Source organism: Saccopteryx leptura, chromosome 6 (genome assembly GCF_036850995.1).
Source record: "Saccopteryx leptura isolate mSacLep1 chromosome 6, mSacLep1_pri_phased_curated, whole genome shotgun sequence".
Taxonomy (NCBI): domain Eukaryota; kingdom Metazoa; phylum Chordata; class Mammalia; order Chiroptera; family Emballonuridae; genus Saccopteryx; species Saccopteryx leptura.
Genome location: NC_089508.1, coordinates 86650711 through 86678287, shown reverse-complemented (window position 1 = coordinate 86678287; position 27577 = coordinate 86650711). Strand labels below are relative to the sequence as shown.

The following is a 27577-nucleotide window of genomic DNA, read 5'->3' as shown; positions in this document are numbered from 1 at the left end:
CCTTTATCCACCAGTGTTTCCAAAGCCATTGACTTTCAGTGTCTTCAGTAAAGATGTGTACATGGTCTGGGCCATGCGTGATTAATGTTTGTAGATCTCACAGTACTCAGTGTCGGATAGTGTTTTCTCTTTGAAGCTAGTAGCACTATAGGCAGAAACCTCTGTATTCCTGAAGTCACACTTCCTTGGTCCTATTGTCTGCATTTCAAAAGTGAAGGATTTATTAACAAGTCTGCCCTGGTTATTATCACCAGATTATATATTTTTTCTACTTGTTAAAATGAATTGTCCATTGTCATTTATTTGAATCTCTAACAAATATCACCAATAGGTATTTAAAACAGAATAGTATTTTGTGGAAGCCCTTAACCCTTTTTTCCATTTTTAAATGACTTTATTTTTTAAAGCAGTTTTAGGTTTGTAACCAAATTGAGAAGGAGGTACAAAGATTTGCCACATGTGTCCTGTCCCGAACACAAGCACAGTCTTCCCTGTTATCAGTATTACTCATCAGAATGGTACCTTTTAAAATAGAAACAGGGATGAACCTATATTGAGGCAACATAATCACCCAAAGTCCAGTTGACCTTAGGGTTCCCTCCTGGTGTTTGGACAAATGTGTGGTGACTTGCACCCACCACATTATATCACACAGAGTGTCAGAGTGTGTTCACTGCTCCAAGCCTCTGCTGTGCTCTGCCTCGTCATCGGTCCCTGGCGCTCCACGTCCACTTAGCTTTTTACCATCTCCATAGCTTTCCCCTCCCCACAACATGTGTTCATTTTAAGCACTAAAAGTAAGTCCACTGTTTAGAGTATAGACCTCATCCTGAGCCAGGATTTGAAATGAGTCATGTCCAGACACCAGTCAATGGCCTATGTGATATTTTAAATTAAAATTTTGACATGGCCTAATACTTAAGAGTTAGTTACATAATAGGCTGATGGTCTTGTTACACTTCAGAAAACTATTCAGAATATGAAAGAAAAGAAAAGGGAAGGAGCAGATGACCCCCTACCACCACCAAATGTTAATTACAGTCACAGGATTAAATTGGGAGAACACTTAGACAGATGTAAGCAGACAGGTCCAAATCATTCTTTATCTAGGGTTATTACATGCAGAAGAAGCATGTGGAAATTGGAAAGCAGAGTAGGGCCCAAACCAGGAAGATCATGCAGAATTCCGAGCAAGACCCTGAAGACAGTGCATCCTAATGAAATGGGAAGTACATTCTGTCTTTATGAGCAGGAAGTTAGTGTATGGCCCACTGGGCACTTACTTTTGCCCACATTTTAGCTCACCTGAATCTGTCCCTCCCAGGACCTGCCTCTGAGCATTTGTGAGAGACTGTTTACCTCTCAGAGTTAGAACCTATCTGGAAAGTAACAAGCGGAGGATTGGTAAAACTGGCCATGTGTCTGATTTTTAAGCATGGCATATTTGACTAGAGCCCAAAAGCTGGACCGCATGGCTCTGGCTGTCAGAAGAATCATCCTTTCTAAAAGCCTTGTCTTCTTAGCTAGCTGTCCATCTCCAGGATATCTTTGGCTAATTCTTTAGGAAAAAGACTTCTATTGGCTATCATTCTCCTAGAGACAAAGCTTATTTTTTTTCTTCCCCCCGAGGAGTTTCAATGGGTTCTGTTGAATTTCCTGCACAAAGGTTTTCCAACTTTTTATTAAAAAAAAAAAAAAACACAAAAAAAAACCCCAGCAGAGCTATTTTTGTCCAAGCAAAAACATGCATGAAGCTTCAATATATAAAACAGATAAAATAAAACTTTTCTGGTTGAAGCAGAACTTGCAGATATTAGGGATCTAGAGCAGTGGTCCTCAACCTTTTTTGGGCCATGGACCGGTTTAATGTCAGAAAATATTTTCATGGACCGGCCTTTAGGGTGGGACATGACTGAGACAGGCGTCAAGAGTGAGTCTTAGATGGATGTAACAGAGGGAATCTGGTCATTTTTAAAAAATAAAACAGCATTCAGACTTAAATATAAATAAAACAGAAATAATGTAAGTTATTTATTCTTTCTCTGTGGACCGGTACCAAATGGCCCACGGACCGACCGGTACGGGTCCGTGGCCCGGGGGTTGGGGACCAGAGGATCCCCTAACTCTTCCTTCTCTCCCTGAAACATCTTTGCTGAATGTTAAGGCTCCTTGGAGGACAGTTTGGAAACACTGCTCTAAGATATTGTTTTTTCCACTAGTAACAGGGAGAGTAAAACAGCCTGAACACTAGATCTACCTCACCTACTCAGTATCTCACTGATCTCTTGATTGATTGGTGTGCTTCATCCCTATAGTCAAGAATGACAGAACTTCTCTTTTATAAACTTAATGCTGATTTTGGTATATTCTGCCTGTGCATCATGAATCAATGAAATGCTGAACATCAAAAGAATAGAGACATTGTACTTCCTCAGTCTCACATGGCTGCATTTTGAATTGGTTTGATTTAGCTGCGAGCGTATAGATCTAACCTGCAGAAAGCCCGCAGTGTGCCCAGCGTTACATGTTCCAGGTGACTCTGTAGTCCTGGTGTAAGCCTCTAGGTGGAAAGGCCTGTCACTCTTCAGGATGCAGTTCACTTAGCAGCCACGGGATCCCTGCTCTGCTGTGAAAGAAAAAGTATTATTTTATATTTATCCAGCTTGATCGTATGGTAACAATGTCTCTGGTAGCTTTCTACATCAGTGATTTTCAACCTTTTTTGAGCCGCTGTACATTTTTTACATTTACAAAATCCTGGGGCACACCACCTACCAAAATGACACTCTAACACAGTACATATTATACATATAGTTAATAATATAGTTTCTAAATGTATTTATACTCACTTAGTGTGAAACCTGGGCCTGTTTTGATGAACACAAAAGAGATATCCTGGCAGGAATGGTAGAAAGACACACACGAAGCTCTTCCTCAACAGTTCTCAGTCTCTCTCTGTTTTTAGTTTTTATCGCAGTCAAGCTTGAGAAGTTCAGCTCACATAGATATGTGGTTGAAAATGGGAGCAATGCCAAAATAGCTTTGTTGGCCAGAATGGGGAACTCCTTAGCAAAATAAGGAGATAACCAAAAACTGTCCAAAAGAAGATCAGCAAACTTTAGCTTTAAAGTTAGATAACATTGTGATGCATTGTGATGCATTGTATATCACCCTCTGCGGGGCCTCTTTAAAAAAAAAAAAAAAAAGGTCAAATATCTATATACACCATTAGGATAGACCTAACCAGCTGAGGCTGAGGCTTCATCTAGTGGTGGCAACATTTACCTCCAGTCCTGACCAGGATTAGAAATCAGGACCATGGGGAGGAGTAGCAGCTTCAACTACTCACCGCAGCCACACAATGACAAATGCGGGCAGGCTGAGTGGGGACCTTCCTGGGTGTGGATGAGAGGCGGCCTACTATTGGTTCATTGATAGTGGTCGGGATGAATCCTAGGAGATGATTGGTCAGTGAGCGTTCCCTGTGCCTCCACTCTTCCTGTCGCTGATAGCTGGAGGGATTGTGAGGGGAATGTTTATGTTCGGATGGAGGCGGCTGGCGGCAGGCCTTAGTTTGGGGACCCATGTTTAATTTCCCCACGGTACACCTGACCATGTCTCACGGCACACTAGTGTGCCGTGGCACACTGGTTGAAAAACACTGGTCTACATTCTAAGTGGAAGCAGAATTCTCTCCATGGCTGCTTCTATGAAACTGAGCTTCCACGTCACTTCTGCAGAGTGAGGGCTAAGCAGGAACATCAGAAGGCATGTCACTGTCTCATCTCATCCTGGTTTCCTCAGTAGACTTTGGCAGCAATTGAAATGTACCTGGGGCCCTCAGTAACTTCTTAGAGATCATATGCATCTTAAAGGAAAAGAAGAAAAGACAAGGTGTTCAGAAGTCAGTTACTGGGGCATTTATGAACTGAGAATAGTTATTTTCCTTCCAACTTATTTGTATGTTATTCCCTATGTATCAGTTTTTGAAGGGGGTGCCGTATAACCTCTGAAATCAAGTTTAGTGTGTGCCTATGAATAATCATGAACAGCTCTGTGTGCTCTTCTAGAGCAAACATTTAGGCCAGAAACAGAAGTAGAATCAATATTGTAGGCAAACACTATAAACAAGTTCATAAACAATAGAGCATGGGGGAGATTAAACAAATATGCATGTAGCTAGAAATAATCTAACAATGAGTTCTCTGACAAAATGCAGAAAAGTTCTTTCCTCCTAAGTGAGAGAGGCACATTTCAGATTTGGGATGAATTATACAACCTCATAGCTTTAGTCTCCTTGTGGGTAAAGTAGTGTGGATGCTTTTAGGAATCCTGGAATATGTAAGTTGACACATATCAATATATTTAGCACATTTGCATGGCCTCGAGTACCCTTTTATTTTCCTTATTTAGGACTCAATCTGCTAATCAGTAACTGGAACTAGATTTTTAAATGTCTTTACTTTTTGCCCTAAAGATAAATGCAGTGCAAATGCAATAGATAATCATTCTACTATTCTAGGTACTTACCAAACATTTATACTTGTTTAAGGTAGGGAGGAAAAAACTATCAATGTAAGTCATTCATTTGTTATTTAGATATTTGCTAACAACTGATCTGTACAGGGCACAGTGCTAGGTAGGAGAACAGGGAGGAAACCAGCCATGCACAGGACATGGTCAGTGTCCACAAGAGGTTCCAGTGGTGTAAAGGAAATAAGACACCTCCACAGTGCTTAGATGAAAAGTCCTAAGTGCTTTAAGAGAGGCACAAAGTGCCCTTTCACTTGAGAAAAGAGCAATTACTTCTGGCTAAGAGAGATGAAGGAAGCTTTCATGACTTGGGCACTTAAGCTGGAAATAGAAGTATGGGAAGAATTTGAGCACATGGAAATGAGTAACAAAGTTGTTGAGGGGACAGTAAGAGCAAGATGCAGAGGTGAGAAAATCCTTATACAAGGAACGATGAGTGGATGCACCGACAGCACAGGAAGCAAAAGAAAGGGCACTTGGTAATTCATTTTTTTTTTAAATTTTCACAGCAATCGTATTACTTAGTTGTGGCGTTATTCCTACTTTTAGTAGATGAGGCAATTGAGGCTCAGAGGCTGTGAGTGATTTGTCTAAGGACAATATGAAGCCAGATCTGTACATACCTGTACACTGCTCACAAAAATTAGGGGATCAGGGCATGTGCAGACACTCCAGTACTTTCAACCTTAGTGCATTTTCACCAATGAAATAAAAGCTGATTTTGCAACTTATTTGCATAATCAAACAGCTTTTTTTTGACTTATCGTATGCTTTTCTGATGTTCTTGTTTAATAAAAAAAAAAGCAAATGCTTCTTTTTATCGTTTCATATTCATTTTGAAATATCCCCTAATGTTTGTGAGCAGTACATTTTTTATGGCTCTTTTCACACCACAGCAGCAGAGTTGAGTGGTCACGGAGGCTGTATGACCCACAAAGCCTAAAACATTTACTTTCTGGCCCTTCACAGAAAATCTATTAATGCTGGCCACAGGTGATGGGTGTCATTGAAAGTTTTCAAGAAAAGAAGCGACATTAATGGAGTTGTGCATTATTAATTGAGAACATGCCCATCAGCAGGAGGGCAGATGGGAGGGAGGGAACCAGGGCAGTCAGGAGATGGTTTCAGTGGTCTGGGTTGTCACCTCTGCTCTCCTAGAGTATGACAGTCACCTCCCAGTAAGTCTCCCAGCCAAAACCTCAGAGCTTAGAGAGTCCGGCAGGCAGCACAAATGAGTCAAGTGTGCAGGGTATCAGAAAACTGTGCAAAAAAAAAAAAAAAGCCTGACCTGTGGTGGCGCAGTGGATAAAGCATCGACTTGGAAATGCTGAGGTTGCCGGTTCAAAACCCTGGGCTTGCCTGGTCAAGGCACATATGGGAGTTGATGCTTCCAGCTCCTCCCCCCTTCTCTCTCTCTGTCTCTCCCTCTCCTCTCTAAAATGAATAAATTAAAAAAAAATTAAAAAAAAAAAAAAAAAAAAGAAAACTGTGCAAACACGCTCACAGATGGCATGGCCTGCCGGCCTCTGGACAGCGTGTGGCAGGGAGGGATGGGAAGGGCCAGGCACTGGCTGGCTGCTGCACAGAAGTGCCACTCTGTGTGGCCGTTCCTTCCAGTTTCATGAGAAAGGTCAGAACTCGGGATTCTTATGTGAAATCTCTACATCTACAAATGTCAACAACTGAATTTAAGTTTATGTAGACCCCCTGAGGTCGCTCACACAGCAGACCTCCAGTTTGTCATCTCCCCCCTAATGACCAGAATACTGATTCTGAGTAAATTTAATGCAGTCAGCAACAGCAGCTGCTGCAGCTTCTCCAGCAGGCATATGACACATTACCCACAGTTTTTGAAGAATGTTTTCAAAAGATAGACAGACCAACTGACCGACAGTCAATCTCCTGTCAGGTCAAAGCAGTTTTTAAGACCTACCTATGGCCTGACCAGGCGGTAGCACAGTGGATAGAGCATCGGACTGGGATGCGGAGGACCCAGGTTCGAGACCCCGAGGTCGCCAGCTTGAGCACGGGCTCATCTGGTTTGAGCAAAGCTCACCAGCTTGGACCCAAGGTCGCTGGCTCGAGCAAGGGGTTACTCGGTCTGCTGTAGCCCCCTGGTCAAGGCACATATGAGAAAGCAATCAATGAACAACTAAGGTGTCGCAATGAAAAACTGATGATTGATGCTTCTCATCTCTCTCTGTTCCTGTCTGCCTGTCCCTATCTATCCCTCTCTCTGACTCTGTCTCTAAAAAAAAAATAAATAAAACAAATAAAAAAACCCCTACCTATGTGTTCTGCCATTCCAGTGTTCATAACATAGCTGAATGGCCCTGGCTGAGTAGCTCATTTGGTTGGGGCATCATCCTGATACTGGTTGCACGTTCAATCCCCTGTCAGAGCACATACAAGGGTCAACCAATGAATGTATAAGTAGAACAACAAACTGATGTTTCTCTCTCTCTCTTCCTCCCAATCAAAATATATATATATATATTTGTTTTAAAATTATATTAATTTATATTTGTTTTAAGTATATAAATTTAGTATAGATGTTTTTAAATATATATATATATAAAGTATATATATATATATAAAGTATATATATATATATATATATATATATATATTTAAACCAAACAAAACAAGAATAACATAGGTAGATTGTCAGGATACTTGAGAATTTGTTTCTTATCATAGACATAATACAAAAGCAGCTGAAAAACAGCTTTGCCTTCAAAAAATGATGTGGCCACTATTGTTAAGGACATACAGAGAACCCAATGAGAACTTGCTGGTTTGTATTTTGAGGAGTCAGTCTTAAGCATTGATGTTATATTCAGGTGACATTAAGGGACTTTATATTTTAATGGATATTAATGGATGTTTTCTTCATAACTATTTTTAATGCCAGAATTTTTACAGTTTAGAGGTTAATCACTTATCACCATTTATTCATTTATTTATTTGGCATTTGTTGATCACCTGCTGTATATCAGAAACTGTACAAGATGGAGGAAAGAAAGACATGGAGTCGTATCCCCTGCTCTTGAGGAACTGTAGTCTAGTATATAAGACTGGTGCCTAGAAATGTTCACACAGTAAGATAAATGATCCTTGGAGGGAGGTGTCAGCTCTATCCAACCAAATTTACATTTCTTCAGGTAATAAATGTACCCTGGGGGAGGGGGAGTAGAAAAATATTCCAATTTCTTAATAAAAATAACTATAAATGTCCTAGAGAGTCTTAGGTAGGACCCACTGCACAATCTGTGGAGCCCCTGTTGAAAACCTTTCGTGACGGTGACTACAGAGCACAGAACGGGGGCCACCATGCAGGTTGCATGCCTGTGCCTCACGGGCTCGGCATTTTCAAGAAACTTAAGTGAGCAATATTTTAGGACAGTGAAGGATTTTTCCCGGTGTTGTTCTGTAAGTCTCCATTCATTTGTGGCATGTATGTTTGTGCCAGCTACGGCGTCAAGGCCCAGGAAGAAAGCAGCAGAAATGATAGCCACTATCTCGACCTTCGTGTATCGTACGGTCTAGCTGAGACTTCTGTATGTGATCGTTTTCATTGCCTGGTCCAACTATGTCTTAACTACATCATGAGAAAAATATTTAAATGGCCAGTGAGTCTTACTTTTCTTTATATTGTTAGATACATAGCATAAATTGAAAATACAATTTTTAAGAGTATAAACATAAATTTTCTATAAAAAGCAAATGTTATTTTGGTTATCAGAAAGACAAGGTTAATATAAAAAACATGCTTACTCCCAAGTTCAATAACATTTGAAATTTAAATTTTATTTTTAAAATTACCTCTCTGAAACTTAAAAAAATGTAAGGAAATAGATGCAACCATTGCTTTGAAATGTGAATAGTTTCTCTTAATTATTTGGCCAAGAAATGTTTCTCATGCATGGCTTCTAAATAGGACTTTTAGAGTTAGAAAAACTGAGGTGAGTTCTTTGGTTGCCAAGTCTCAGAGTAATAGCAATAACTGATTTGGATGGCTTTCAGGATATATCTAAATGATGAGTGCAAGGTGGTACTTGGCTAACAGCTCCCCTTGTTTAATTTTTAGTTAGAAACTGTTGAAATGCATTCTGAAACAGTTTCTCCATTCCTGTGATGAAGATTCCATACTGGTTACCCATTACTGACCACTTGTTTTGCCACATACCAGATATATTAGACGTTTCACATATATGAATTAATGTAACCCACACAATTATATGTTGTGGTTGGTATTAACCTCTATTCCATAGATAAGGCAACTGACATTTATAAAAGTTGGTTAACTTTCTCTAAGTCTTCTTATAACGGGCAGAGTTAGAATTAGAATCAAGTTGAGCGGATGCCAAAGCTGTTTGCCACCAAGCTTTGCCTCCTCCTAGTCCTGTGTGATTTTCAGGAGTGCCCTGGGACAGGCACAGGGACACATAACAATAGAATGAGAACTTTATAAGAGCAGGATGAGGTCACTGAGATCAGAAGTGTCCCGGGGAATCTGGGGAGCATGTGATGGACTGTAGTCCATGGAACTGACCAGTAGGAAAGGTTCACAGTGGGGACAGGACCTTGGGCTAGCTCTCATCCCCCTGCCCCCGCCTCCACATGGCCTCCGTGGAGAGCAGATGCCTGGCTGCTGGGGAGATGCAGGGTCTGGACAAGGCGATTCTGAGCAGGAAGATGGTAGAAGACCAGCTCTGAAAGGAGAGACCAGGATTCAAAGGTGGAAAGGAACAACTAAAGCAAAGGTGACCAAAAAGAGTTTCCTAAAAGTTAGGGGACCCTGAGAGAAATAGTAATGCTACACCACTCCATTGGAATTGGGTTAAAGGTCACTAATAGGTATTCTCTTTGAAAACATATCTTGCTGGAGAGAAGCCAAGAAGAGTAGCTGCTACAAGCTGTGGCCTCACAGCACCATCACCTTGGTTTGCTAATCTCTTAACAGCCAGTCTCCAATGCAGTCTGACCTGGGTTTGATCCTTTCAGTGCATTCTTTTCTTTTGTGGGGTATAGACTGCAAATGGAAAAGTTTAGCAGGATTGTGGTGCATACACTCAGACCTATGTCAATGTTGGGAAGTGCCCATTCTCAGGGCAGCTTTGCTGATGTAGTTCCTGGGTTTTGTAAATCATTGCTCATCTTTGTCTCATTTTTATTTCCCTTCTGATGTACAAGTCAGCATGTTGAATTCATTATAACTAACTGTGGACTGGGAGATTAGATTACTAAATGTATGTTTTAAGTAAATTGGGTAAAACTAGCTAAGTAAAGAGCTAAGACGCTCAGCCACTTCTTCAATATTAAGCAAGTACGTGATTAATGTTGAACAAGAGATTTTTATTTGAGGTCCTGAAGAAAAAATATGGATTTATCTTTTAAAATATATTTTTTAAATTACAGTGACATTCAGTATTGACACCTGGATATGTCAGGTGTACAGCATAGTGAATAGACATCTATATGACTTACAAAGTGGTCCTGCATAAGTCTTGCACCTACCTGACTCCATACATAGTTATTGCAATATTATTCATTATGTTCCCTATGCTATGCTTTACAGTCCATGACTGCTTTTATAACTGCCATTTGTACATCTTAATTCCTTTACCATTTTTTACCCAGCTAATCCCTAAACACCTCCCATCGGGCCACCAGCAGTTTGTTCTCTATATCTGTGAATTTGTTTCTATTTTGTTTGTTCATTTATTTTGTTTTTTAGATCCCACAATAAGTGAAATCATATGGCATTTGTCTTTCTGTCTGACTTATTTAACATAATACCCTCTCAAGTCCATCCATGTTGTCGCAAATGGTGAGATTTTTGTTCTTTTATATGGCTGAGTAATATTCCAGTGTGTGTGTGTGTGTCTGTATGTGTGTATCACCTCTTCTTTATCCATTCATCCTTTTTTTAGTGATTGAGTTTTAGAGAGACAGAGACAGGAAGAGTAAAAAAGAGAGAGAGAGAAGGAAAGAAGCTTTCATTTGCTGTTCCACTTAGTTGTGCAGTCGTTGGCCGCTTCCTATATACCCCAACCAGGGATTGAATCTGCAACATTGATGTTTCAAGATGGTGCTATAACCAACTGAACTAACCAGCCAGGGCCTCCATTCATCTTTTGATTGAAGCATTTAATCTGTTTATATTTAAAATGATTATTGATAGGGATGTAGTTGTTGCCATTTTATTCATTGTTTTCTGATTGTTTTGTACTTCTGTTTCTATTTCTTTCTCTCTTCTCTTGTATGAAGACTTTCTGCAGTGTTGTGCTTGGATTTCTTCTCATCTTTTGTATATTTCTTATAGATTTTTGGTTAGTGGTTACCATATGCTTCACATATACCAAGCTACCATATTTCCTCATGTATAAGATGCACCTTAATTTTAGGGTCCAAACTTTGAAAAAAATGTATTACATAAAGTTACTGATCTCAAGTTTTATTCATCATAAAATTCATACAACTCCTCATCACTGTCAAAACTCCCATCCATTAGCTTGTCCTCATCTGTGTCTGATGACGAATCAATGTCTTTAACAATGAGCACAAAAACAAACACAAAAAAGTGGGAAATGCACGTAAAAAATCTACAACCACTGTACAAGACACACCCAGTTTTTAGACCCCAAATTTTTCAGAAAAAGGTGCATCTTATACATGGGGAAATATGGTATGTTTATAGCCATAGCCTATTTTAGATTGATGGTCACTTAAGTCCTATATAGGTTTTAGGTTACAATTCTATGATCCCACCTGTAGATTGCATTGTGTGCTCACTACTGAAAGTAAAATCTTCCTCTGTTATTATATACTGACCCCCTTTACCCATTGCTACGTTCCTTCCTCCTTCCCTCTAGTAACTACCATACTGTTGTCTGTGTCTATGAGTTTCTGTTTGTTTGTTTTTCTTATTTTTTTTGTTGCTTTCAGCTTTATAACCCACATATGAGTGAAATCATGATTTTTAACTTTTTCTGTCTGACTTATTTGGCTTAGCATGATCTTAAGATTCACCCATATTGTTGTAAATGGCAGTATTTTATGTTTCCTTATGGCTGGGCAGTACTGCATTATATATAGAAGGGTGGGCAAAAGTAGGTCAAACTACCAGCCATCATTACCTAAAAGATAAATCATAAGTGAGGATACGAAATAATAAGAAGACATAATATAAATAATACAATAATAAGTAAATAATAATATAAGAATCGATATCATTTTTACTCACCCCCTCCCACATTTATGTTATTTGTCCTTATATTTTACTTCATTTGTGTTTGGGTGTATCCCTTAATTTGCTATTGTAATTACACGTGATCTTTCTACTTTTGTCTTTTAACCCATGTACTAGCTTTAGTGTTGAATGATCCATTGCTTTTATGATGTTTGCCTTTGTCAGTAAGAAATTTTTCCTGTACAGTACTTTCTTATTTATATTTTTAATTTTTTTTTCTTCTTAGAGAAGTCCCTTTAACATTTCTTTTAATACTGGTTTGGTGGTGATGAACTCCTTTAGCTTTTTCTTGTCTGGGAAGCTCTTTATCTGTCCTTCAATTCTAAATGACAGCCTTGCTGGGTAGAGCAATCTCCGTTGTGGGCCCTGCTTTTCATCAGCATGTTCATTTTTTAAAGAGTCTGTGAGTTGGTAAAATTTTTGATCTTTAGTATTTTAAAAATATTTTCAAAGAAAAATTTTAAATAAACATACAAAGAATGACTTTATCATCAGTGACATAACACCCATATTCCCACCATCTGCAGTTATCTCTTCACATTTACCAAGTATTCTTTCAGAGTTTTTAATTAAAAAATGAGTCATTATAGATAAAAACTTAATTGTATTATTCCACATGCTACCTCCCAAAACCATTCTCTTCTTCCATCTTTCTAGTAATAATCTCTATCATGAAACTAATGTATTCCTTTTCAGTCAGTGTATAAATATAGAGAGATATTAATATGTATGTTTACAACACATGCAGGCACCTGTGAACAATACTGCTTTGTGGGCACCATTTACATATATATATATACACATTGTAACATATCGCATGCACAGTACATTAGTAGGGAACATGTACTCAGTGATTACACTGTGCCTGGAGCTGTACTATATCCATCTTCTCAATGCCTGTATGTAGCAGGCACTGTTGTCATCCTTTATTTAGGAAATCCAGGTACACAAAGAGGTCTCTTGCCATGAGGGAAACAGCTAGTAAGTGATGGAGCTCAGAATTAAACCCATAGCCATGCTCTGGAGCCAGAGCACTTAACTATCATGCTACATGCATTTATTAGGGTGACATTGGTTAATACGATTATATAGGTTTCAGGTTACAATTCTATGATCCCACCTGTAGATTGCATTGTGTGCTCACTACTGAAAGTAAAATCTTCTTCTGTTATTATATACTGACCCCCTTTACCCATTGCTACGTTCCTTCCTCCTTCCCTCTAGTAACTACCATACTGTTGTCTGTGTCTATGAGTTTCTGTTTGTTTTTATTTTTTTTTGTTGCTTTCAGCTATATAACCCACACATGAGTGAAATCATGATTTTTAACTTTTTCTGTCTGACTTATTTGGCTTAGCATGATCTTAAGATTCACCCATATTGTTGTAAATGGCAGTATTTTATGTTTCCTTATGGCTGAGAAGTACTGCATTATATATAGAAGGGTGGGCAAAAGTAGGTCAAACTACCAGCCATCGTTACCTAAAAGATAAATCATAAGTGAGGATACGAAATAATAAGAAGACATAATACAAATAATACAATAATAAGTAAATAATAATATAAGAATTAACTCTGTTTTGTGAACTCACAACTGTAAACCTGCTTTTGCCAACCCCTGCATGTACCACGCCTTCTTTATCCAGTCCTCTATTGAAGGACAGTCTGGTCGTTTCCATGTCTTGACCACCCCGAATAATGCTGCAGTGAACATGGCAGTGCACATATCTTTGCAAATAACTGATGTCAAATGTTTCAGGTAGAAACACATGTTGCCGGATAATATAGTAACTTTTTCCTTAATTTTTTGAGTAACCTCCATACTGTTTTCCATAGTAGCTGAGGACCTGAACACATTTCTCCCATGTAATTATTGATAAGACACTCAAGCCAATAAAAATAGTTCTAGTTCACGGCTATTCCATATTCCATTAGAATATACTAAAAAAAGCAGCATTGCATGGGTTTAAGACCTGTAAAATAGGAATAGTGAAATTTCCTATCTCACAAGGTTGTCATGAGAAATAAACAGTATAGTTTAAAGAAAGCAGGTAGAACCTGGCATGGAGTAGTCAAGCGCCCAATAAATATTAACTGTTATTTCCTGTTGCCATCTTTGTATTTCCCGTTGAACCTAACCATTAGGTTTCCAATTTTTTATTATTGCACATATCGCCACAGTGAAAGCCCTGTGTCTGTGTATAAGTTTCTTTTGGGTATCTCCCTAGAAGAGAAATTGATGGCTCATAAGGTATGTATGTGTGAGGTTTTACTTGACTTTTCCAAAGCAAACAATACAACTGACAGTCCCTAGTGCAGTTTGTCAGTTCCCATTTCCTCGCATCCTCAGTAACAGTTGATATTGTCTGACTCCCCATTCACCCCTGTCCCCAGCCTCTGGCATTGCTAACCCACTTTCTGTCTCTGGATTTGCCTAGTCTGGGCATTCCATATACATGGAATCATATAATGCATAGATTTCTATAACAGGTGTTTTCCCCTTACCTTGAGGTTCATCCACTTCCTAGCATGTCTCAGCATTTCATTCCTTTCTGTGGTCTGTAGATATACCACCTTTTGTCTATCCATCTTTCAGCTGATGGAAATTTGCATTGTTTCTCTTGGCTATTATGATTAATGCTGCTATAAATATTCATATGCAAATTTTTGTATGGATATAGTTTTTATTTTTTTGTATATATATTTTTATTTTCTTGCCTATACATGTATACCTAGCAGTGGAATTGCAGAGTCATATGGTTGCTATATTTAATATTTTGAGAAACTGTAAAGGTGACTACACCCTTCTACCCTCCCACGAGCATTGGGCAAGGGTTCCAATTTCTCCAAGTCCTCGCCTCCAACACTTGTTATTGTCTTTCTTTTTTATTCTATCCATCCTGGTGAATGTAGAAAGGTATCTATCTTGTGGCTTTTATTTGTATTTCCCTGATGACTAATGATGTGGAGCCTTTTTTCTTGTGTTTATTGGACATTTGTATGTCTTCTTTGAAAAAAAATGTCTATTCAAATCCTTTGCCTGGTAATTTGTTCTTTTGAGTTGTAAGAGTTCTTCATGTATTCTGAATACAAGTCCTTTGTCAGATATATGATTTACTGATATTTTCTCCCATTCTTTGTGTGGTTTTTTACTTTCTTGATGTGCATGGGTGAATTTTAATGTTTGTAGTTTCCTTGTTTCCTGAAAACTCCAGTTTTCAAAATTGTGTCCATATTGTCTGCTGAGTGGATGGATCACAAGTCAGATAGCCTTGAAATATGTATGCATAGAGAATAAAGTGACTGCATCTAGTTTTCTGTAGATTAGAAGCTCCGGCACTGGTTACAAAAGCAGACTTTCCAAAATCACCCAGGGGGGCCTCTCAGCCAGTGAGGGTAATTCGCTTTTCATGACTCAGCAGGTAGACCTTCACAGCCCGAGAGTTTGGACTGAATAATGAAGAGCATTGAAACCATTCCTGTATTTCCAAACCGTTAACTCAACATCATGTGGATTTCTGTTTAGCCTGACCTTTTTCTTCTTTTCTTTTTCACCTCCCTCCTCTTCCTCCTCTCCCTTCCCCCATGCCGTTTTAATTTCAGATTGAAAATGGCTCAGGAATCAGTCAGCAAGCTGACATCAGAGAAGAAGGTGGAGACAAAGAAGATCAACCCCACGGCCAGTCTGGTGAGATGCGTTGTTTCCACATAACTTCAAGAGTTGTTACTGTAGCTCAAGTGCACCCAGGAGTATGTCTGAATTTAAAGGATAAAGCTCAGGAATGGCAGGCAGGACCCATATTCTCAGTTCCCCTCCCAGAGTAGCATATAGTAAAAAAAGAGAGAGAGAGAATGAGGGAGATAGGAGTGAGGAACAAAACACAGCCTCATGTGTTTGCCCACAAAGCTCAACAAAGTTCATTTCCCGATAAACAAAATTAAGTCACTTGCCATTTAACACCTTTCCGCATACCCCCTTCCATGCCCTGATCCCCCTTATCCCAAAACATCTTTCTCCTGACATGTTTAAGCATTTTGCCCTCATCAATTTCTTTTCCCTGTTAAAGAAATGAGCAGGGCATATCCTCGTTCGATACTTGGGAAAACTGAGATGCAGAAAGGTACAGCCTACCTACCTAGTATCACTTCACAAATGGATAACAAAAACCAGGACCACCCTCTGGGTCCCTAGCGTCTCTCCCTGTCCTAGAAACTAGCCGTCTGGCCAGGCTCGCATCCATGGGGGGGAGTTGTCCTCTACAGACATGTTTTCAGGGTGGATCACAATGAGTCTCCTCCCGTTTGTTACAGGCGAGAGTCAGAATAGCTAAGTGTTTACTAACCCAAGCTGTAGGGGTTCAAATCCCAGCTACTTAGTGAAGTTATTTTGCTTCTCCCTCTTTTGTGAAAAGAGGGAAATAATATTACCTTTGCTTCAGGGTTATGTTGAGGCAGCTGAGAAGAGACATGTAAAGTGCCCAGCACATAATGAGAGCTCAATAAATGGTAGTCCTTGCCCTTGTTACTGCCGGTTTCGGCGGCATGGTGACACTGCAGTGGGGAACAGAGAGGGCACGTGGGGGTGCAGTTTCCTCATGCCGACCTGCAGACCTTCCTTCCCTGTGCCCTGACCTCCTGCAGCTACTTACGGCCACCCTTCTGTGTCACAAGAACTTTTTCCAGCTGCTTCAAAGCCCTTGACAATCGAAGTGGAACATAAGTGATAAAGTGAGATTATTTCCATTGATTGACTGTGGTGTCTCTCACAACAACCCCATCAGCACCTAAATGAATGACGAGTGAGGTGGATGAGAGAGAAATGAAGAGGTCAGGGCCAGCCAGCTCGGTCAGGAAAAGCAGTGCTCAGGGCACAAAGCCCTCTCCGAGTAGATGCACCCTCTGTGCCCACTGACACGGTCTTCGTTACACTCGTTTGTGTGATTTCCGGTGGCAGTGGCCTCAGCCTTGGTTTTTGTCTTCCTTCTTCATCAGCCTCGACTCTTTTCCCCAGGCCCCTCCTTCGGGCCCCTCCCCTAACTTTCACAGCCAAACCTTATTTCTAGGAACAAAAAGAATGGACTGAGCTCTGTAGACCAGCAATTTTCAACCTGTGTACTGCAAGAATATTAAAAACATGCAATACCTGACTAGTCGGGAACTGATCTCTTTTCCCTTAGATTGTCAAATTTTAAAAAATGACAACAACCAACACAACAATAGCAGTCCGGTGTGAATGAATCAAAATTATACCTATTTTTTTGTCAAACTGGCAAAAAATACAATATATTTTCTGTGTGCTACAGAATTGTAATTAGTTTAGGTGTGCCATGAGATTGAAAAGGTCGAAAATCACTGCTATAGACAGATGGAAAAAGGGCTATTCTTTTATAGGTGACTTTCACTATGAGCAAGCTCCCAATTGTGACCTTCAACTTGTTAGGGTTGTTTGTTTGTTGTTTATTTTGGTAGAAATTAGGGAAGGGTTTGTAAACCAATTCCTGTTTTGGTTTCTCAATTTGGGGATGGGGTCCAACCTTGAAATGGGTGCTTAAAATCATCAGCTTACATTTACATCTAGGCCAACACAGTCATTCACTGTAAGGTCGCATCTCACGGATCACAAGCAGCTGAGGGTCCCTTCTCAAAGGACTTCTCTCTGCATCTGCTCTTTCCAAAGGAGTATAATTCACCCATTTCTGTTTTAGCCTTCTATTTTCCCACCCCTAAGAGCACACTCATCACTATTTTTATATTTACTTCTCTAGAGTCCTCAAAACAGTGAAGGTCTGTGTTTCTGTTTTGTGTGCTCTTGTTTATTTTTACATCCAGCCAGAGATGTCCATGTTCTTCCCTAGGAGAAGGTTACCCCTGGAAGCGAGGGAAGGAGGGAGGGAGGGAGGGAAGAAGGGAGGGAGGGAGAGGGGGAAGGAAGGAAGGAAGGAAGGAAGGAAGGAAGGAAGGAAGGAAGGAAGGAAGGAAGGAAAGGGGAAAAGGAAAAGGGAGGGAGGGAGGAAGGAAGGAGGGAAGGAAGGAAAAGGAAAAGAAAGGAAAGAATGAGGGAAGGAAGGATGGAGGGAGGGAGGGGAAGGAAGGGAAAGGAAAGGAAGGGAAAGGAAGGGGGAAAGGAAAAGAAAGGAAAAGGAGGGAGGAAGGAAAGAAGGAAGGAAGGAAGGAAAAGAAAGGAAAGGGAGGGAGGAAAGAAGGAAGGAAGGGGAAGGAGGGAGGAAAGAAAGGGAGGGAGGGAGGGAGGAAGAGGGGGAGGGAGGAAGGGAGGGAGGGAGGAAGGGAGGGAAGGAGGAAGGGAAGGAAGGAAGTTCAACGGAAGCAGAGCAGAACGTCTGAGGCGGAGCAGGAGCTCCTGCCATGCTGCCCAGACTAGTCTGGTCCTCTTCCAGGCAGACTTCATTTCTAGACTCCCTAGAATCTATTTCTTAGCATTCTTAAATTCCATTAGTGGGCCAAGTTTAGGGTTAGGAGGAGTCTTTGAGTAACACTACAAAGTTAGAACTTCTACCACACAGCAGCAGCCTGGAATGGTAGAGGCCAGTGTTTCAGATGGATATACCTGGTTTACTAACTGATTACTAATTTTGTTTCTTGGAAAGTAAAGGTGATAGTTTGGAAGAAGCAGGTAACTGAGGGTTCAGGAAAGAAGGATAGAGATACTCTTATTTCTCAGGCATGAGGTACAACTCTAGAATTCTAGACCAAAGTCTGAGAAACTCATCAAAATTTGAGGAAGATGAAGAATTAGAAAAAGGAGTGATGATAAACTCATTTTCTTCTTAAATAACAGAAAGAAAGACTGCGTCAGAAGGAAGCCAGTGTGACCACTAACTAAGAAGAGACACGTGAAAACCATGACCACAAGACTGAGTACCTTGCTTCTCCTTGGCAACACCAGTGCAACAGGAAGTTCTTAAAAGATATGTGACTAAGTGTTCCTTTTGCTCATCATGTCTTTGTGAGACCATTGGCAGTGAGAACCCCTGCCTTCTCATAGAAGTCCCTGGTTACGCCGCAGACACAGTGAGAAGCTGCTGAAGGGAACAATACAGTATTTGATCATTGTTTCTTATAAAGGTCCAAAGTCCTCTTAGTTATAGGACTGGAAGAAGTACCAAGGCTTTCCAAATTCTTTTTAAAAAACAGATTTCAGGCTTTCTAACCCACTCAATAAATGTAAACTTGTGACAGAGAGAGAGAAGCTCTTTGGTGACAGTTGCCTTGAGAGAGTATTGATCTTAACTTTGATCCCATTGCATCAAGATCCTGAAGTGTCTTTCTCGCCAAAAATATTGAAATTTACCAAAACTCATTTTAAAGAGGTCCAAGACTGTATTTTTCAGGGGAAATGGTTATGTTGCTGTTCTTGTTGCTGTTCGTGTTATAAAAAAGGAGAGTAGCCCTGGCCGATTGGCTCAGTGGTAGATCATTTGCCCAGCATGTGGAAGTCCCGGGTTCGATTCCCAGTCAGGGCACTCAGGAGATGCGTTCATCTGCTTCTCCACCCTTCCTCTGTCTTTCCTCTCTATCTTTCTCTTCCCCTCCCACAGCCAAGGCTCCATGGGAGCAAAGTTGGCCTGGGCACTGAGGATGGTTCCATGGCCTCCACCTCAGGTGCTAGAATGGCTCGGATTGCAGTAGAGCAACACCCCAGAGGGGCCAAGTATCACCCCCTGGTGGGCATGCCAGGTGGATCCTGGTCAGGAGCATGCGGGAGCCTGACTGTCTGCCTCCTCACCCCACTTCTCACTTCAGAAAAATTAAAAAAAAAAAAAAAGTAAATGGAATTAATTATATGTGGGTGGAGAAGGGGTTAAATAACCATAAACTTCATCCTGGAGAACAGATTATGGTACAGGAAGATGACATCAGCCATTGAGCAAGACCCATTTCTCTGTTTTTATATCAATTAATTGTAGTTTCCAGGACCAGCATGGATTCTTCAGCCCAAGTCCCGGAAGAAACAGTGATACCTGAAAGGGAGACACGTGGGGTCAAAGCACCTGCTTGGGCAAGTGGCCCAAGAACGGAGTACATTTCCCTGTTCAGAACATTTGTGAATGGTTATTGCCATGTGGACATGCACCTTAACTCTGTGTCCGGTTCCGGGGCTGTGTGCCTGGACCTTTCCCGCGGACCCCAGGAGGCAGCTTCCAAACGGGACTGCAAATGTTACTCTCAGCATTCTATCACAACCTTGACTGACAGGCATATGACGTAGAGAGAAGCAGGTGGCTTTGATGTCTGAAAAATTAAGGTCATAATAGTTCTTTACATCCCAATGCAAAGACAGTGATTATATTAATCTTAAACTTGGAGCAAGATATTAATGCATGTGCGGCTTTTCTGAGCCCGGGAGCTGATATGACCATTGCCCCTTGAGTTCCGGAGAGAGGTGAATCTACCTTGTGAGCGGAGAAAAAGAGGACTGGGATGAATCAATAACAGGTTCAAAGACTATCAGGTTTGGGCCTTGAAGGAAGAGAGGTCAAAGCTTTCTCCTCTAATTGGTGGAGGACAGTCTAGACATGAGCAACAACCTTAAAACCGTTTCTGATGCAGCTGCTGTGTGTGGCTTGACCCTTGTCCCAGGACCTTCCCAGGACCTCTCAACTTGCCGGGCGCCTGAGTTTCTACCCAGGACATGCCTGCCAGTTATTGGCCCCCCTCAGGGACCTATAATAGGTCCAGCTAATTAAAGCAGTACTGTATTTTAATTTAATACCCATCTCGGGAATCAAGAATGCACAGTCAGGATCAAACCAAGTCTCTGAAGCCATATTCATACAGGTGCTAACCACCTTTTCTAACAATTCAAAAGAAAGGAATACGATAACATAGTTGGGTTGCTTTTTCTTTTTTTTTTAATTCAAAATGGAAGGATGAGACAAAATAGAAAAGCTGCTAAGAAAGTGACATGACTGAAAGAAGTTGCTTGAGAACAAGAAGCTTATATACTGTTTTCTTATATTCTTTCTTCCTTTTCACTTAATTGTGAAGAAAACCTAAGGAATTCTTCAGTCTAAAACAAATTCTACTTACAGCCATCCTGGGCTTTGTGATATTCCTTATGGGATCATTGTGCAAAAAAAAAAAAGAAAAGAAAAAAAAAAAGTGCCTGTTTTGCCCATGCCTTGGGGACCAACGTTGAGTTCAGTAAGACCAGTATAAGTTTGGATCCATGTGGGTCCTTATAGACTTGATGAGAGTCAGCCACAGGTGGCTTCCAGGAAGTCATTGTCATCTACTTCGGGTCATAAAGTATTATGCTCATAAGAAAATCACTGAAGGTAAGCAGGACTGTCATTTTGGCCACATAACCCTGCAAGAACATGCTCTCAAGGAACCAATGCTGAAGAATAATAAGTGGGAACATTTCATCTGAGAGTTAGAAAGCTGCAGCCCGAGGTGGTTTTCATCCTCATGGACAGACTATAAATTGGCAGTAAAATACCTATTTCTAAAGAGCAAGGTCTGCCTGCTTGTGTTGGGGAGAGAGTGATTTCTGTAAGATTAGGCAAATGTTGTATGTTGGTATATTGAGATGCCAGGGCAGGCTGTCCATTATTTTCACCCTGTTTGTATTCTGTATTATGTATCCAGATGCCCCCTCCCCAGTCCACACACATTCTGCACTGTTGACACCACCGTCATTTCTAACTTAAGTCACTAGTCAGTAAAGGTGCATCTAAAACAAACTGGAGGCCCTTCAAATGTTCCTTCTCAAATGAGGTTGAGATTGTGTTTAAATACAACAGGTGTCTCACACTGGACTTCCCAGTCAGACTTTGAGAAACCTGAACTCATAATCATTATCCCTTCCTAGCCAAGATTATTAAATCTGAAGGCACATTGGATAGCAGTTCAGATTCTTGCATGAGCAACTGGCATCATCTTCAACCACACAAGTGTATCTTATATACTAGAGCACGATATAAGCACTTTAGGTAATAAATAACTAAATGGGAAAAAAAGAATCAGGCCTGTGAGGTGTCAAAAATCAGCTTAGAAGGCAGTGTGCTGTGTGACATTTAACTCAAGAAGAAGCAGCTTACCAGAAGCAGAAAAAAGGGAAAAGTGTGGTCAAGCAGGAGCTGATGATGGATCCCCAGACGTCACAGCTGATGGCCCTGCTGTCCGTCAGTTGTGAATACTTGAGCTGACATCCATGTCTCCTCAAATGCTTGCAGCAACTACCTAGGAATTAGGGAGGAAGAATTTCTGAAATCTGAGAAGTAGGACAAGGCAGCCTAGTGGGGCTATTACATCTGGAAATGTGGCCGAAACAAATTAGCAATGTGGTTGAGGAAATGAATGTCAGGTTGGATGCTAGTCCTTGACCCCCTGTTCCCCCAGTAAGGACAGTAGAAACTGCACACCTACTGAGCCTTCGTCAGGCACCACCTTTGTCCATAGGTACCAGAAGGAAAGGCGTTTCCCAATTGAAAAACTCATGCTGCTGGTGGAGCAACTGGAGAAACTGCAGGAAGGAATAAGATTCTTTGGTGGTGGTGGAAAGCTCCACAAAGACGGCCATCAGTGTGGGTCTTCCATGGACCAGGATTGGACGTAGCAAAAGAGATACAAGCATATTTTTGCACATCTCTCCATAGATTGTCCTGCCTACAGTGGGAGAGTATTCACTTTAATTATTGCTTCTTTTGAATGTTGTGTTTCATTTCCATCTGTCCTCCTCCCTTGCCTGGTGTCATCAGAGCAGATTTCTGCCTGCAGCAGCCCAGCAGACAGCAGCTAGTCAGTGTGTGAGGGGACCAAGCAAAGCAGACCTACAGTCTCTTTCCCGGGGACAGACTTCATTCAGCTTTGGCAGGGAACTTCTTCACTCCGTTACAACCTAAATTGGTCTGTTTTGTCATACTCCCCCCCCCCCCCCAAACAACAATAAAACCAATTTGGGGTTTTCTGTGTCAAGGGAGAGAAGAAGTCCAAAAAAATAATTGCTTTTTTCCCTCAAATATCTAAACCAGGTATCAAATAACAATCTTATAAAGTAGTTTAAGTTGTCTTCAGGAATTGCTGGGAAGACCTATCTGTTAGATTTGAGCTTCATTTTTCTTTGAGCCTGCCTGTCCTAATAAAAAAACAAAAAGCAAACAAACAAAAAACACCAAGGGCTGGAAGGGAAAATGAAAAGCATCAACAGATTTGGTTATCTACAAATTAATTTATTAGTTCCTAAGTCACACACACAAAAATGGGCGTACTGTGAAATCCAATGAGTTTATTTTTGAAAAAGCCACATTCTGGGAGAACTGGTATGTTGTATAGGAGAAGTGCTAGACCATCGCAACTCCCTTACTCTGGGTTTTCTTAAGAGCAGTTTATAAATGTGTGGATCATCCAGAAGACCATGACTATGACATTTCACGTGTTAGGTGTCGGACCTTTAGGGACTATACCACCGAAGAGAGTGGACTGAATAGACATGAACTTTCATTCATGTCAGCACTTTGTCACCATCGAGAAATCTGTATCATAAGAGAAACAGGTCTGTGTGGCCAAGCTAACCATATTTAGTATTCGAAAAGTAGGAATTGTTTTCAGGCTCTCCAAAATGCCAGTAACTTATTGGATGTATTTCCATCCTCCAGCTGTAGAGAGAAACAGTCCAGCTGCTTGGAACCTTCTCTGTAATCGGGACAGAAGTCGCTGAAAGAAAATCACCTTCAGAAACAGACCTCAGTGTATCTGGCTCCCTTAGAATCACATACCAGTATTTGTAACTCTCGTTAGCAATTGAATCCAGGCATAGCTAGGCTCCGTCCCAGAGCTGTATGTGACTGAGAGGCCCATTCTGTGTCATTTCTGCACACCCGTCAGTTGTTGACACTTTGTAAGAAGCACTGAATTTTAGTTTCACAATTTTTCATTTCTCTCCCGAGCAGCGGGCAATCTACCAAACCCTCCTCCTTAGATCAATGCATTGCTGGGAAGTAGTGAATTCAAGAGAGGATTGACGTGCCCAACTTGAAGCCAGTTCAGTAGTCTTGTTTGTTCCAAAACTCTTAATCAACACTGTGATATAAACTCGGAGTTTAGTATATTTATGTGGTTGACAACTTACTTGGGAACGAAAAGATATAAAAAATGGCAGCTAGCTCGCTCTGTCTCTTAAATCCCCATGCAGTTTCTACCAACAAAGAGATTAGGGAAGCAAATCAAGCCTCATTCAGCAGATTGGTTGTCTTCAAATGGAGCTTATTGGATTCACTCGCCCGAATACCCAACCACTCTCCCAACGACCCTGGTGATAGTAACATAGAGGGCCTTTTCCTTCTCATCCTTCCCTTCTGTGATATGATTCACTTCAATCAATGGCTCAAATGAACTTCAGTCTTTATGGCATATTACATCTATGAAATACTTGTTCATGAATTTCTTCTCCATTCTATGATTGATCCAGGGAAGACTGACATAATCTCAATTTTTATATGAAAGTGGTAGCTAAAGCCATTAATTCATTCTTCTACATTCCATCTATGTTTATATAATTTTCTTTTTTTTTTTTAAATTTTCGTTTAATACTAAGGATCTCCAGTGTGCCTCTTGTTCTAACAGCTGATTCAGAACTTCTGTGGGCTATATTTTTTTTAAATAGGAGAAACTTGATAGCATTGGGCTAGCAAAATGCAAATGAGCTCATAGTTTCCGGTAGAAATTCACCTCCAAAGAATTTGGTATTCTTCTCCATGGAGTAAACATCCTTCGACCAGACCTAGACTGTTTGTAGGCTGAGCATTTTCTTAAATTTTACCTGTGCAGACACCAAGCGGCTCTCTGCCTTTGAAACTATACAAATGTTTAAGAAGAGAATAACTGTTCCTGCCCCCCATACACGGCGTGAGCTGCCAGTGCCTTCTATTCAGCACAAGTAAGAAATCAGGAGTTTCAGGTGTGCGTTCACAGTGGTTTGTCAACACCTTTGGCAAAGTTATACCTACTTTCCTTTATTCTCTTTCAGAGCTGACCTCCATTCTTGTCTCATGGCACAACTGTGTTTTTATTTATTCATTTGGTCAGCTTTCCAAAATGAAAAGTCAGTTCTGTAGACCACTAGTGTACAGGAAATGACTGTCTGCCTCCCCCTGGCATGGGTGATAGATGTGTTCAGGAATGAGCAGCTCTCTGGGAACTCTTGGGATGAACCCTGAATCCCAGGTTCGTTTCTGTGAGACATATAAAAATGGGTATATTGCATACAAAAATTGCGCTGCTCTTTCCAATAAGAGACTAACAGGAGATTCAAAATCTTTACATTTCAGATAAATTTGAGCAAACTATAAATAGCTAATATTGTTTTCCTTTCTTCTTGGCAATTTGTCCCTTACTGTAATCTTATTTCTTCACGTCTGGTTACCAAAACATAAAGAAGGTGGTCTCAGCCCCATTGAGATTACCCTCTGCATAATCCCCCAAACACATCCATTTCCTTTGGAAACAAACCCATGAGTAAGGGGGAAATCTACTGACAAGTTTCCTGTCTGCCCAGGGTGACATACACAGGATTTTTAGGTCAGGTGGACTAGGTCCATTCCAAGTCATTAATTTTATAATTTTGCAATTCTTTAATTTCTCAAAACAAATAATACAACTCTATTAGTGGAATGTGTAACCTCAAAGAATATAAACATTTTAGAAAAAGGACTGCTCTTTTTTTAAAAAAAAAAAAAGCAATCTGAGAAATTTTTAAAATTAGAAATGGAATAAATTTTAAGATTCTTCAGACAAAACACATCGCTGATTCATTATAATTTTTTTTTTCTGCTTCAATCTAGACTACTGTGGGAAGCAGCGTGCCCCTGGAATTTGATTTAGGGAATCGTGCTTTGGCCTAGAAAATCAGCGCTGGCCTGCATGCCCAGAACCTAAGTGAAATCAATCAGCATCCTAATAGGAATCAGGCCTAGCAGAAATGTAAATTATCTCAAGTTCTTCTTAGCAATGCCCTGGACCTCGGACACTGCTTTCCTAAAATGCATTGGATCCAGGCAGTTATGTGTCTGCATTCTGCCTTGTGAGGTGACAGGGAAGAAGGAAACTTTGAACAAGGCCAAGGCACACTGTTGGCTGATGCGTAGCATTGTCAGGGAGCTGGGGATTTTTGCCATGATTGTATCGTGCACAGCCCTTCAATGAAAACTCAAGGAATCTCTATTAGGCAAAGGGTAGTGCCCAGTATCCCGTATTGGTCAGTGCCTAACAACATGCTGGTAAAGCAAGTACCCTAATGGCACGGGCCTGTGCTTGCTGAAATAATGCCATTCGATCTCAGGTTCATTTCCATGGGGTTGGCGGTCCAAGGACCTCCCTCTTTTCTCTAGGCCTGTCCAAAAGTCATCTTGGCATCAAGCTTCATCTGTTTTCTCCTTTGAAGACATCTGCTTTGGCCTCCCCTTCCTTCACACCCTGCAGCTACTTTTCTTTCTCACTTTTCAGTTTCTCCAGGACCTGGCTCTTTCTTCCCCTCTGCCCCACAGCCAGCCAGATCTTCCTAAGCCCTCACCCCCTCCTCTCACACTCTATGTGCCATGTCCCAGGCCTTGGGACAGGGCGCTCTGCTGTCACCGAGGGAGAAACACTGCTGTGACTGCCTCTTGTTAATGTCAACATCACCTCATCACTTAAACAAAGAGGGAAAAAGCCATATGAGCGATGAAAGTAATGTTTCCTTTTCATTTTATTCTGCTTTATTTTAAGAAGTTGAGGGGAAGGTTGTTCTCGTTCTCGATTTCTCATAGATTTTACTTTAACACTGTCTAACCAGGAATATTCTTTTGATAAAGTATAAATCAGTCCAGATCAGCCATGATGTATAAGACTACATTTTTGAAGCTCAAATAACTTTTCTGTGCTGCTGGACAAATTGACTTACATTCTGCACAGACATTTTGAATCATAGGCTTTTTATTGCCACTCCATTCTTACTGCTACTCAGGACTCAAACATCTGCATGACTGTGGAGCAGAACATTGACAACTTGTGGTTGTTTTCAGATTGACAGTAACTCTGAGACTCTTGAAAAGGCATGAAAAGAAAGTATAAGCATGTCCCAAATACTCATTTGACCTGGAAAAAGACGTTGGCTTTTCTCTTTAATTATGTATATTAGACCAATGTGTAGATATAATCTTAAAGGATTTTAAGCAATAATGAAGGCGGTTTGAGAAGTGAGAAGGCACTTTAAAGACATGAAACCTTACATTACATGGTCTTGCATATTTTTAATGTAATAAGCTAATTGGATTCAGGTATTTTTTCCTTTTAAATTTTTAAAAATATATATTTCTAATTTGTTTGCATATTTAATTTTATCAGCACTGGAAATGCTCATTAGTTGTACTTGCAAATGTCATTTGCAACCAAGTGAAGTATTTATTTTTAAAAAGAAAGGGTTAAGGAACCAATATTAATTGTACATAATGAAAATGTGTGTGCGTGTATATAAATATTTTCCTCCTTGACACTACTTGGTTACCACATCAAGTGTATTTTTGTACATAGTATATATTGGTTAGAAAATGTAGATTGTCTACTCAAAGAATTCTGTGATAGATTATATTTATTCTAATCTATTGATACCTCTGTTAATTTGTTTTAAGAAATAGAACTCTATTTTTTTGGAATTTGCAGAGAACTGCATTCATGGCTTCCAAGTGTAAATATGCTGAGGGTATTTTAATAAATCTTGGTTTCATGTCTGTGGTGTGCAGTGTGGATTTGTCTTCAGGAGGCATTTTAGAAGGGATTCACACAGTACTCTAA

At 40.4% G+C, this 27577-nt stretch overlaps 1 protein-coding gene across 4 annotated transcripts in view; it reads left to right on the top strand.

Moving 5' to 3' along the window:
* FMN1 (formin 1) overlaps window positions 1-27512 on the top strand; it is a 447836-nt gene extending 420324 nt beyond the window's left edge. For all 4 annotated transcript variants that reach the window (XM_066341834.1, XM_066341832.1, XM_066341833.1 and 1 more), the window contains 2 exons: window positions 15392-15476; window positions 18585-27512. In XM_066341834.1, coding sequence (XP_066197931.1) covers window positions 15392-15476; window positions 18585-18629 — 130 coding nt within the window. In that variant the 3' untranslated portion in view covers window positions 18630-27512. The remainder of the gene's footprint in view (window positions 1-15391; window positions 15477-18584) is intronic.
* The last annotated feature ends 65 nt before the right edge of the window (window positions 27513-27577 follow it).